The following is a 12,071-nucleotide window of genomic DNA, read 5'->3' as shown; positions in this document are numbered from 1 at the left end:
AGTTGTCTTTTTATCATCAATAGAGCTTGCACAATCTGAATCTGTGAACCCATTGAGTTTAGGATTAGAACTTCGAGAGTACAGAAGTCCATAATCTGAAGCACCCTTCACATAACGAAGCACAAGCTTTGCTGCCATCCATCCAATGATCAGCCTTAGGAGCTGCCATAAAGCGTGAAATATAGCTGATTGCAAAGCCGATATTAGGCCTAGTAGCAGAGAGGTAGATTAGGCTGCCTACTAGTTGCCTATATGTAGTATCATCAATGGAAGGAGAATCAGGCTTTGCAAATAACTTGAGACTTTTCACCATAGGTGTAGATGCATGCTTGCAATCTTGCATACAAAATTTGTCTAACAGGGCCTTGGCATATTTGGACTAAGAGATGAATATACTAGAAGACTGTTGCTAAACCTCAACACCTAGGCAATAATGCATGTGCCCAAGGTCAGTCATATCAAAAGACTGGCATAAATTCTGTTTGATTCCTTGAATCAAAGATGCTAAACTGCTAGTGATGATCCAATCATCCACATAAATAACCAAAAGGATGATGTAATTGTCAGTAGTCTTCATGTACAGATTTGAGTCTGAAGAAAACCTCTTGAAGCCTTGATCACTGAGGTACTTATCAATTATTATGTACCATGACCAAAGGGCTTGCTTCAAGCCATAGAGAGCTTTTACCAATCTGAAAACTTGATGGTCTTTACCAACAACCTTATAACTAGGAGGCTGTGTTATGTAGACCTCTTCATGGAGATCACCATTTCGGAAAGCACCTTGACATCCATCTGATAGACCTTCCAGTCAAACTGTGCTGCCATGGCTAGGACTAATCTGATGGTGCTCATCTTTGCAGTAGGAGCAAAGGTCTCCTCATAATCAATGCCCTGACGTTGAGAGCTCTTTGCAACTAAACAAGCTTTGTACTTATCCAAAGTACCATTTGATTTGTATTTAATTTTGTAAAACCATTTGCAACCAATGGGTTTCTTCCCTGGTGGAAGATCAAAAAGGACCAAAGTGTTGTTCTTCAGTAGGCTCTGGTGTTCAGATGTCATGGCCTGTTCCACTCTGGAATTCATTTAGCCTCAGAATATGTTTGAGATTCAAACACATTGTGAATGTTGGCCATGAGAGTAAAGTTGACAGACTTTGTAGGTTTGCTCTTTTTTCGAGCAGTTCTCCCATCAATGAGCTCATCATCACGAAGATCAGCAAGTGTCTTAGCCCACCACTTAGGCCAGATAGGAGAATGACCAACATTAGCATCAGGAGATGCGTGATGATTAGATTCCTCATTAGAAGAATCTGGATCAAACTCAGGTAAAGCATCTACAAAGTGAGGTGATCCTACAGGAGAAGCTGGAGGTGTCTCTACAGGTATCACTGGTATAATTGGAGCTGCAGGAGCTATTGGATCCCTCCCATCAATTGGACCTAATGGAAGCCTAACTCCCAAATCACGAGCCTTCATAGGCTGGTCTGCTGGATCAAGTACAAGAGAAACAGGCAGGAAAGGTCCTCGCTGCTCATCAAAGACTACATCACAACTGTAGATGAGACGAGATGTCTTAACATTGATTAAGCAGTAGGCTTTGTGAAGACTGCTATATCCAGCAAGCATGAATTTCTGACTCTTGGCATCCAACTTGGTGCGTGACGCATCGGGGATCCAAACAAAAGCAAGGGAGCCAAAAACCTTCAGGTGACTGATTTTGGGCTTGCGACCTGACTAGGCCTCTTCCAAAGTTTTACCTTTGACTGCCACTGTGGGTGACCGGTTCAACAGATAAACTGCAATGTTAATTGCTTTTGCCCAAAACATCTTCGGAATATGTCTGTGTTCGAGCATGGATTGAGCCATCTTAGTGATTTTCTGATTTCGACGTTTAATTACATTGTTCTGTTGTGGCGTGTGGGGTGTGGTTAAGTGGCGTTTGATGCCATGTGTATCTAAGAAGTTAGAGAAAACAATAGAACAAAATTCCCCCCCATTGTCTGATCTAAGAGCAATAATAGATTTTCCGAACTCTTTTTCAACTAAAGGTTTAAACTTCTGAAATATAGGAAATGCATCTGATTTCTTTTTAAGGAAATATACCCACATTTTTCTACTGAAATCATCAACAAACAACAGAAAATACCTGGACCCAAGAATAGAAGGAGCAACCATAGGGCTGCAGATATTGACATGATCAAGCTGAAGTACCTGAGAAACTTGCCATGAATCAACACTGGTGAAAGGTGTGCAATATTGCTTCCTAGCCTGGCATGTATCACAAACTCCAAGCTATTGATTCTATATCTCTGGCAATTAAGAACAAGCTCATCCCGAGCAAGTTGTGAGAGATAATGCATATGAAAGTGCCCATATCACTGATGCCAAAGTGTGCTAACAGAAGACCCCCGAGCAGCCATAGTTAAGTCCCGAGAATCACCAGAATCAGTAAGTCTGAAAAGACCATGATCCTCAAGGCCTACTGCAATAGTAGACTAAGTAGCCCGATCAGTGATGGTGCACTAATGTGAGCTGAAGGTGACATCCAAGTGTGGAGAATGGCACAACAATTGACTGACTGAGAGTAGATTTAGTTCCATCCCTGGAACGTAGTACTCATCGAGGAAAATGAGATTCCTCCTAGTAGACTATATCTGAATGTTGCTTTTGCCGACAACCATGTACTGTTCTCCACCACCAAAAATAACAATTTGAATAAGGCTAGTAGTCAATAAACCAGTCTTTGTGGTCAGTGAAATGACGAGAGGCACTTGAATCAATGTACCAAGCAAACAACTTCACATGATTTGTAGGTCTTTTAGCCATGAAGGCATAAAAGGAAGACTCCGTCTGCTCAGCGTGCTTTGCATTGTTCGCTTTGGGCTGGGAACCTGATTGCTTACATTGTGCAGCTAAGCATTTCCAACATTCAACCTTCATGTGTCCAAACTTGTGGCAATAGTTGCATTGAATGTTCTTCTTTCAAGAACCATCTGATGCTGGAGTAGAAGACTTCTGTTGAGACAACTGAAGCTTGCCTTTATCCTTCTGAAAGGATTTAGCAGCAAATGTTTTCTTTGTGGAGGTGGAGGTGGAGCTACTATTGAACTGTTGTTTCCACCGATCTTGCTAAAGAAGAAGTGTGCAGAGATTAGTGAACTTCAGATGAGCACCGGAAGACATGATGTTGAGAGTCTCGATAAAATGCTCATAGGACTTTGGTAAACTCCAAAGAGCGATAACCATAATGTCCTCTTCCTCCATCTTGCGACTGATGGCAAGCAACTAATCACAGATTTCTTGAATTGTATTCAGGTGTGCCTGGAGTGAGGTTCGCTCATCCATGACAATAGAAAACAGAGTGTTCTTCAGAAACAAAGCTTTGCTTTTGTCAGAGGTTTCATGAAGACCTTTGAGATGTGTCCAAATCTTGGTAGCTGTCTTGCCCGATGGAATTTGAGAAAGTTGATTGTCGGCCACAGATTATTTGAGAAGCATCACCGCCTCTCGATTATTCAAATCCTATGTATCTTGATTAGGATCAGGAGTAGTCAGACGCTTCTTAACACCCATAACAAGTTGATTGGTGTTCCGATATTCAAAAATTGTCATGATCCGCTGCTTCCAACTGCCAAAATTTTGACCATTGAATTTGGAATTGTGCTCGAGTGGAATGTTTGTCAGAGATGCCATGGCACATTTTTCAATGAAAAAACATGAAAATCTGTGAAAGCACATTCTTTAAGGCAAGAAAAACGGAATACCCATAAATTTTGGAGTGACCTAGAAGAGAGCTTGGAAATCCCAGAAGGAATATGTTGTTTTTTGGATCCATTGGCTCAAAAATCAAGGCACCTGAAAAAAATGGACAACCCAATTGAGCTCTCGAAAGCCCACCAAGAATTTGAAATCAAAATAAATTTTCGAGCTCAAAAATTAGGGTTTCAATGAAAATTATAGCCGGTGGCCATGAATGGTTGAAATTGCAAAATAATGGTGTTTGCAGGCCAAAAAAGTGATGGTTTTGAAGGCAAAAACCGTCAGTTTGATTTCTAGATTGCAGCTACAGAGATGGACGCAAATAATGGTGCTTTCTTCAGTAGAAACGCGGCCAAAAAAATGGCGACTAGAATTAACGAGAGCACTAATGATGCCGCGAGTTGTAGACACGAGTTGAGTAGGAAATTGCACGGGTTGCATATTGGAGCAATTGTTCCAGTTGCGATTTGCCAAGGGAAAAAACCACCAAAACAAAACACCAAGAAATTGTTTGGTTGCAGTTCCGAGCTTGAAATTGAAAATCGTGATTTTGAAACTGAAAAACCTTAGCAATTTACAGACTGTGTTCTTCCAAAAAAACAGAATTGTGAAGCAAGTCTGTGAGGAAAAAAATTATTTCAAAAATAATGATCTTTGAATTTCAATTAAGAAATTATTATTTTCGACAAATTTAACCATGCTCTGATACCATATTATGAAAGAATTGGTAAATACTTGCTTATTATTAACAGAGACCGAAAGGTCATTATATACAGAAGAATGGAACGATGTTTCCTTAGGAAACAATTGTAAAGAATAGAAACATTCTATTCTAGTTGAGAAAGCTAAAAGTACTAGAGCTAACTAAAGTTAACTAGATATTTACAATAGATTACAATTAACTAATAATAGACGATTATCTATTATCGTAATAGAAGGTTTCCAAAAAATGTGTTCGAAGTGCTTCTCAACCAATAAGCTGGGAGCCATACAATTCTTGGCATATTCGGTTACTTCCTAAACATTGTTTTGAGGGCCAACTTGCTCAATGGCTTGGATGAGAATGTTTTCAACGTAAGGGCCATCCGTCACCTCTCCTTCACAATCCACAACTTTCAGAAACATTGCACCTCTTGTGGATGCTGTAATAACATTCACTAAAGGACGATGTTTCACATCTTTCAATCCACTTGATACTATTGTCACACTTGTTTCGATCCATGACTCCTTGATGGGCTGCATGGAAACCTCTACATTGAACACATCTCTGTCCAATAATGTGGTGTGTACCTTCATAACCAGGGCCTTGAACCCCCTTGGAGCCTCACTAATTGCTCTCACCATTCGTTGCAATACTTAAAGTAAACAACATCAAATGACAATCCATTTGTATAGATGCATCGTGCTATGGCTTGCTCGGTGTCTCTAGCTTCATTTTGAAATGATGTTTCCAAGGGCCCCATTGCTCTCCTACTTACAACTAGTTCTTGAGGAGAATGCAAGAATGGATGGCCCGCTGCAGTTGGTGGGAGTGGTAGTTGAAGCCATAGATGATGTTTTTCCATTTTTCGTAGTGTTTTGTAATGTATGAGAAGAATTTGCTCTCCAAGCAGCTTCATTTGCTTGTTTTTGTTCTTGAATGTTTTTGTTCACAATGTGGTTTGGAAGGAGGGTTTTAGGTAGTACTCTGTTTACTCTTGGTTTCCCTATACAAAATTTAATGCTTTTTTGAGGAATAAAGTACAAATGTGCTTTCACTCTACTATAAAAGCTACTTGATCCCCCTTTGAAATGGCTGCAAATCCACACATAACCTCCTCCACTTGGCATTGTTGGTCGAATCATTTCCACATATTTCCATAATAGGGAGCATCTGTCTATTTTGAAGTGGGGGCTTCCGGTGCTAGAAGTTCTTGTAGCCATTTTTTGAATCTACAAAGAACACACAGCAAACAAAGTAAAAAATACAAAAATGAAAAAAGTTCATTGCATTTTGTAACTTATGACCAAGGTTGCAGGGGGACGGGGGTACTTAGGGTACGGGTATGCATACGGCTATTTTCCATAATAGGGGACGGGGGCACTTGGGTATGGCCAATGTTATTTTTAATTATACTTTTATGTTTATAGAAAATCTGAAATTATGAGTCATGATAATGGTTTTTCAAAAACAAGAATAGTGATAAAGTTTGCAAATGTAATGTATTCTTTTCAGTTTCAGATTTGCTATATGTTTGTAGTAATAATATATGATAAATGTTTAGATGCATAACAGAGAAGGCAGACTTTAAACATGAACAAGAAGATCATAAATCATACGACAATGACATTGCAAATGATAAACTTCTGACTTGAACAGCGATAAAGTTTATTGTTAATCAATATTGTATCAAAGTATCAAACTGATTAGGTAATGAATTAAGCTTGATATATAACAAGCTGATACGCAAACAAAAAACTGGAAAAAAAAAATCAGAAATCTTAATAAAAGTCCTAAGCTATGATGCTCTCCACTGAGTACCCAGTACTTGGGGTACGTGTACCTGGTACTTGGGTATGTGGGTACCAGTACCAGGGGTGTGGGTACGAGTACCCATGCAACCTTGCTTATTGCAAACAACCAAAAACAAATAGAACTTTACAAACTCAATTCAGAATCGCAATAAAAGAAATGTAGATGAAAGTTCTGTTGAATTTTTTTTGGTAAGTGCCTACTGCTTTCTAAACACAGATGCTAGTAGCCACTAAACAAGAACCTTACCTGCTGGAATTGCAGACCTTAGCAAACTGTTGTTGCCTTCAACACAAACGTCTCAGTCCTTTGTTATTGTTGCCTACACAAACATCTGCCTTGAAAGTTTAAACCAATATCCACAAATGTCTGTTATTGTTGCCTACACAAACATCTTCCTTCAACTGTCACCCTATATTTGGAAGAAATGCCAAACTGTCAGTCTTTGGAAGAAATGCAAACCGTTCTGCCTGCCATTGTTGGAAAAAATGTTGTGAGCTTGTCTAAACGAAGACTTCAGGTTAACTTTAATCGTTTATCCCATGCATAATACTCTGTGTGTGTTTCAAACCACATATCAAAAAGGAAAATGGTAAAAAAATCAATAAAAAATGTTATTTGGAAGTCAAAGCGGTCAATTCATTGCCCAGTCACCGGAAATTCATTCCAGGCTTGCAAAGGTAGAAAACAAAGTTGGTCAAATTCACACAAAAGTCGTCCAGGGTCACGTGTGGTGTATTTGGACCAATCGATTTTGAATCGAACCAGAACCTCTGGCGAATTGAAACCCGACAGCTTTCATTCATGACTATGAACTTTTGTTCTCTCTGCAATGTCATCCTCTTTGACAAAAGTGAATTTCTGTCAAATCATTCTTTCCCACTCACTCTTCTTTTGATGACTATGCCCCAGGGCATGTCCTTGTTTCTCTCAGCAAACCTCTAATACTTAGTTCTCCCAGATTTCCCCAGCCGACTCTCCCTTGTGCATCATGGCTCTGCTCATTGCTGTTGGTATGACTTGGCCCCATTTTGGTGACATGGATCTGCTAGTTACCAGCCGTCCCCTAGACAGCAGTGGCAGACCCTAATTACAGGACTTTCTATTATGGGAGTTACACTAGCCTTATGTTTGAGGAGTTTATAGAGGAAGTGCTTTGATTCCCCTAGGATATTCTGTTTGGCTATCTGATTTTGGATACTCTTAGTGAGCATTATCACTCACACGGACTGATGATGGCTCACTCGGCACCTCCATTTCAGACACAGGCAGGTATATATGAAATGATTTCTTTCTAGTCTTCACTGTACATGGTATCTGTTAGGAGCACATTGCTTTGTTTATCTTATTGATTTCAGATATTTGGTTCTAGGCCTCTTCCATCCTAAAGCTTTCTATTGTTAACTTATGTGATCTCTTGTCCCATACATTGACTTTTGGTCATCTGTGGATGTCAATATTACTTCTTTCTCATATGTTTAATCCGTAATTCTGACATTAGCCTCCGAGGTCCGTTGCATTGGGCTCTATACTACACAATAGGAGAAAATAAAATCATGAGAGAATAGCAAATCCCTTGAACAAGTGTTACATTCAGATGGCAGTTGAAATAGATGCCAAGGAAAACAAATTTATCACAAACTTTTGCATATGGCAAGACACTTGGGAGTCCAGGAAAATGTCAGCTGTAGGGGCTTTGTCAAGAAGCTTAGGTAAACAATTTAAGACTTTTGGCTTCACTGGAGGATATGTTCTAAGAGCTGAATGGGAGTAATACCAAATATAAATGAGTATTAGATGGAAAAAGGACTCTCAACACAGAACAGGGAGGTGATAGGAAACAATATTGGTAATTTCACAGTGTCAGTAAGCCTAATAAATAATATTTAAAATTTGAATAACTTCTAATATAATTAAGCCGTGAGTTTATTTGCAGTGGCTTAAAAGTATGCATTGTTGTGAGTGTTTAAACTTTAAATCAATGGAAAATATACATGGCTGAGATATTATAAAAAATAATACAATTAAAGTAGATTAGAGATATAAATTTAATGTATGGTCGACATAATTGAAAAAATAATGCAAATGTGACATAATCACATTTTTGAAAAAAGATGGGAAATGAAGTCAAACAAGAGCGCTAGTAGAGCTAGAGTCCTTGTAGAAAAAAATAATACACTTAGATTAAATTTTTTGAATATGTAAATTAACATATAAATTAAGTGTATAAAGTGAATGTGTCATATTCATTAATTGAAAATGAAATGAAATCAATTTGAAACCAACCCAAAAAAAAATAGGCAAGTAAAATCATATATTGCCTAATATAAAATTTTGTAATGCATATTAATTTATAAGGTGGGTATTTTTTTAATTTTTAATTTTTAATTTCTATAGTAAATATAATAATAAAAATAATAATTGAGAAATATTGTTTCTAAAAATAAAATATTTTTAATTTTTTTAAAGTTTAATTTCTATAGTAAATATAAGAATAAGCAAAATTAAATTAAATAATAAAAAATTAAATTAAATCTTATAAAAAATTAAATATAATATGATGTATTTGAATGATTTTAGAGGAAAATAATGGACAAAAGTGAAAATCATCCAACACGGGATAAGCAAAAAGGGGGCCATTTTACTTATGCAGATTCTCAACAAAGAAATCGCATCAGATTGACTAGGAGTTTTTGTGGGTCCCGTAGGCTTATGGCCTCATGGACGTCACTAAAAATCATTCATTCAAATCTCTATAGGACTGTAATTTGGGCTACAATAAAGACACTTGTTATTGTTTTCTTTGTCTAAACTCTACTTTTCCATATTTGGCTTGATTTTTAAAAAAGACCAATAACACCAGCAACACTATAAATTGGCTCTATTTACTGAAGTTTATAAATAATCTATTACAAAATTATATTAAATTTTATAAATAAAAACTTTATAAATGATCTATTAAGAAAAATTTAATACAATTTGTAAGTATATAAACATCTATTGTTAAAATTGTATTATATATTTTCATTGCTCAAATTTTTTACCTCAATGAAATTAGAACATAATTTTATTTAGTAATTTTTAATTCAATTTAGTATACTAAAAATTTAAGATATTTAAAATGGTTAAATGTATTTTTTAAAATCAAATGAACACGAGAAAATAATATTAATAGATATATTCTTTTAAGTTTTCAAAACTCAAAAGTAGGATATGTTGTAATATTATATATTTGTTGTAATATTGTAAATTGGTTGTAATATAGCCTACATATTTAGTAGGAAAAAGGATAACGACTATAACCTAACAAGAAATCCACTTTCAAGTGCGTCTCAACTTTGAAAAAATATTCTTGTTTAACATCCATTAAATTTATATTTGAGAAAAGAATGTTTTGAATTCAAATTGTAACATTCAATATCTACTATTCAAAAGTGTTGCTTGTTATTTGGTGACTTACATCCATAAAACTTTTCAGAATAGATTAATAAGAGTATAGTTTCTTTTTTTGGCACAACTTGAAGTGAGAATTGAACACCTATCATTCTATCAAATTTACTTACTTTGAGATTCAAGTAAACTTAGAAATTAGAAGAATAAAAAATAGTACAAACTCAAACAAACATAAAATCTTTAATTAATTAATATAATTAAGAACTTATATTCTCACAATTTAATTGATTTTTTTCGATATTTTAGTTTAATTATTTTATTAAATAATTATTTTTAATATTATATTTTTCATTTTATAATTCTTTTAATTTGTTGTAATGCATAATTTACTTTATTAATTTAATAATTTATATACTTTACTTTTCACTTTTTAAAATTAAAATAAAATCGTCTTAATTTTTTTTTATTATTTGGCTAAATTCTGATTTGTATACATTGCAAGTCACGGATATATTTCCATTCGGATGTTAAGTGGGCTTATATTTCCATTCGGATGGGCTTATACTGGCCTCTTTACCGTCTAAATTTGAGGTAGCTATGTTGCAACACTGCTGGAAAAGATTGTTTTGGTGAGATGCTTTGGCGGACAGTGAAGAGAGATGGAGCAAAGTAGTTGCTGCCTTCTCTGTAACTCTGGCATTTCATAGTGGCCCCGTCACTCCCACTTCCTGCGGCATTGAGAAATGGAGAGGAAAGAGATGTTGTTGGGGGAGGGGGTTGTTGACAATCCCCTTCTCCACCCCGCCGCACCAGAGGAAAATGGCTTTAAAAACGTCAGCGTCATTCTAGTGCGGAGGAGAAGACGGAGGTTGTGGCGTGTTTGAGGAGATCAACAGAAGTTTAAGAAGCCAAAGTTGCCAGGGGCGCTGCTGCCTAGCACTCTCCCGCGGATGTAGATAAATATGTTAGTCATATAATTCTTTTATTTTATTATAATTTTAATTCATTTCTAGGCTACTTATAAATTATATATTAATATTCTTGAACTTTGTAATATAATAAATATGCTCCACATTAAAACAAATTTTAGATATTAAATATAACTTTTAGCCTATAAAATACTCATGCTTATCAAAATTTGAGCGCAAGGGCAAAAAAGTGAAGGTCCTTGTAAGCTTAGAAAACATACCTAATAGTCTATTACAAGTAAAATTTGAATTTTAAAGACAGATTTTAGAGTACACAAACAATTGATTGGCATCTAATGAACTTCTTAAAATGGAGTCCAGAGGAGGACCACTTACACATTAAATAATGGGTACATTTTATGGTTTTCTATCTTTTCTTAGATGAGAATTCTGCATGGGATTGGGAGATTAAATTTTATTAGATTATATTGGGTTCGGAAAATAACAGTATGTTGCAAGAAATGTTATTCCTGGTTTTACAAGCTAGGTATCCAATTATTAAAATGAGTTGTGCTTTGCCAATTCTGTTATAGCAACCCTCTAATGATTCAGTTAAATTTCTACTTGTTTGTTACCATTTCTGATGCTACTTATATTGCAGTCCTCCATATTCACCTGCAAGTCCTGGATTCAGTCCCAGTTCACCACAATACAGGTAATTTTTTTCAAAGAATCTGGAACAAAATAATCAGCTTGTATGCTATGCTGTGTGATAAAACCCATGTCTTGATTTAAAATTGACAATTAATGAAATCTCAATTAGTTATTGACTTATGAATAATTGTATTACACTCTTAACAGTCCCAGTGCTGGTTATTCTCCAACTGCTCCTGGCTATTCTCCGTCTTCCACAAGTCAGTATACACCACCGTTCAGCAACAAAGATGAGGGGAGTACTCGGTGACTTGCATAAAGAGGTTGGGCCAACAGATTTTTGTTTTGTTTTGTATGATCTAGCAAAGAGATGTCGAACATGGCGCTTCTCTCACTTACTAAGAAATGTATCATTAGATTTGGAATTCACAACATTTCTGGCAGCAATGCTGTACTCAGTAACAAATGTATCATTAGATTTCATATTCACAACATTTCTGGCAGTGGATTTTGATTGGTTTCTTTTTCCAGCCAATCAGTAATGGTTTATAATGAATGCATGTGCAAGAGTTTCTGGAAAAAACTAAGCATTCGTTGTATGATTTAGAATGAAGTAGCCGGTTTATCAATTTTCTGCTGACTCAAATCTTTTCTCATCTGCTATTGCATCGATTTTCGGTTAGCATGTATTCCACCTGAGTAAGGTGACGCGATGTTCATATGGATAGATTTGTGTTGCAATGAGATTTGCTGGAGCATTTGATAGTATGGGGATATTTTCTTGCATATCGTGGATAGTTTTGCAATTTACAGACATTTTCCGTAAGGACAGTATTTCTT

General features: G+C 36.1%; 1 protein-coding gene across 1 annotated transcript in view; it reads left to right on the top strand.

Annotated features, from left to right (window-relative positions):
• The window catches only part of LOC149552673 (DNA-directed RNA polymerase II subunit RPB1-like), a 75,552-nt gene extending 63,692 nt beyond the window's left edge, over positions 1-11,860 (top strand). Inside the window, exons 13-14 of the mRNA XM_089788236.1 lie at positions 11,239-11,292; positions 11,439-11,860. Coding sequence (XP_089644362.1) covers positions 11,239-11,292; positions 11,439-11,541 — 157 coding nt within the window. The 3' untranslated portion in view covers positions 11,542-11,860. The remainder of the gene's footprint in view (positions 1-11,238; positions 11,293-11,438) is intronic.
• Positions 11,861-12,071: the final 211 nt, after the last annotated feature.

Source organism: Cupressus sempervirens, chromosome 6 (genome assembly GCF_028749045.1).
Source record: "Cupressus sempervirens isolate cs-2001-9-10 chromosome 6, ASM2874904v1, whole genome shotgun sequence".
Taxonomy (NCBI): Eukaryota; Viridiplantae; Streptophyta; class Pinopsida; order Cupressales; family Cupressaceae; genus Cupressus; species Cupressus sempervirens.
This window is presented reverse-complemented; position numbering and strand designations above follow the sequence as displayed.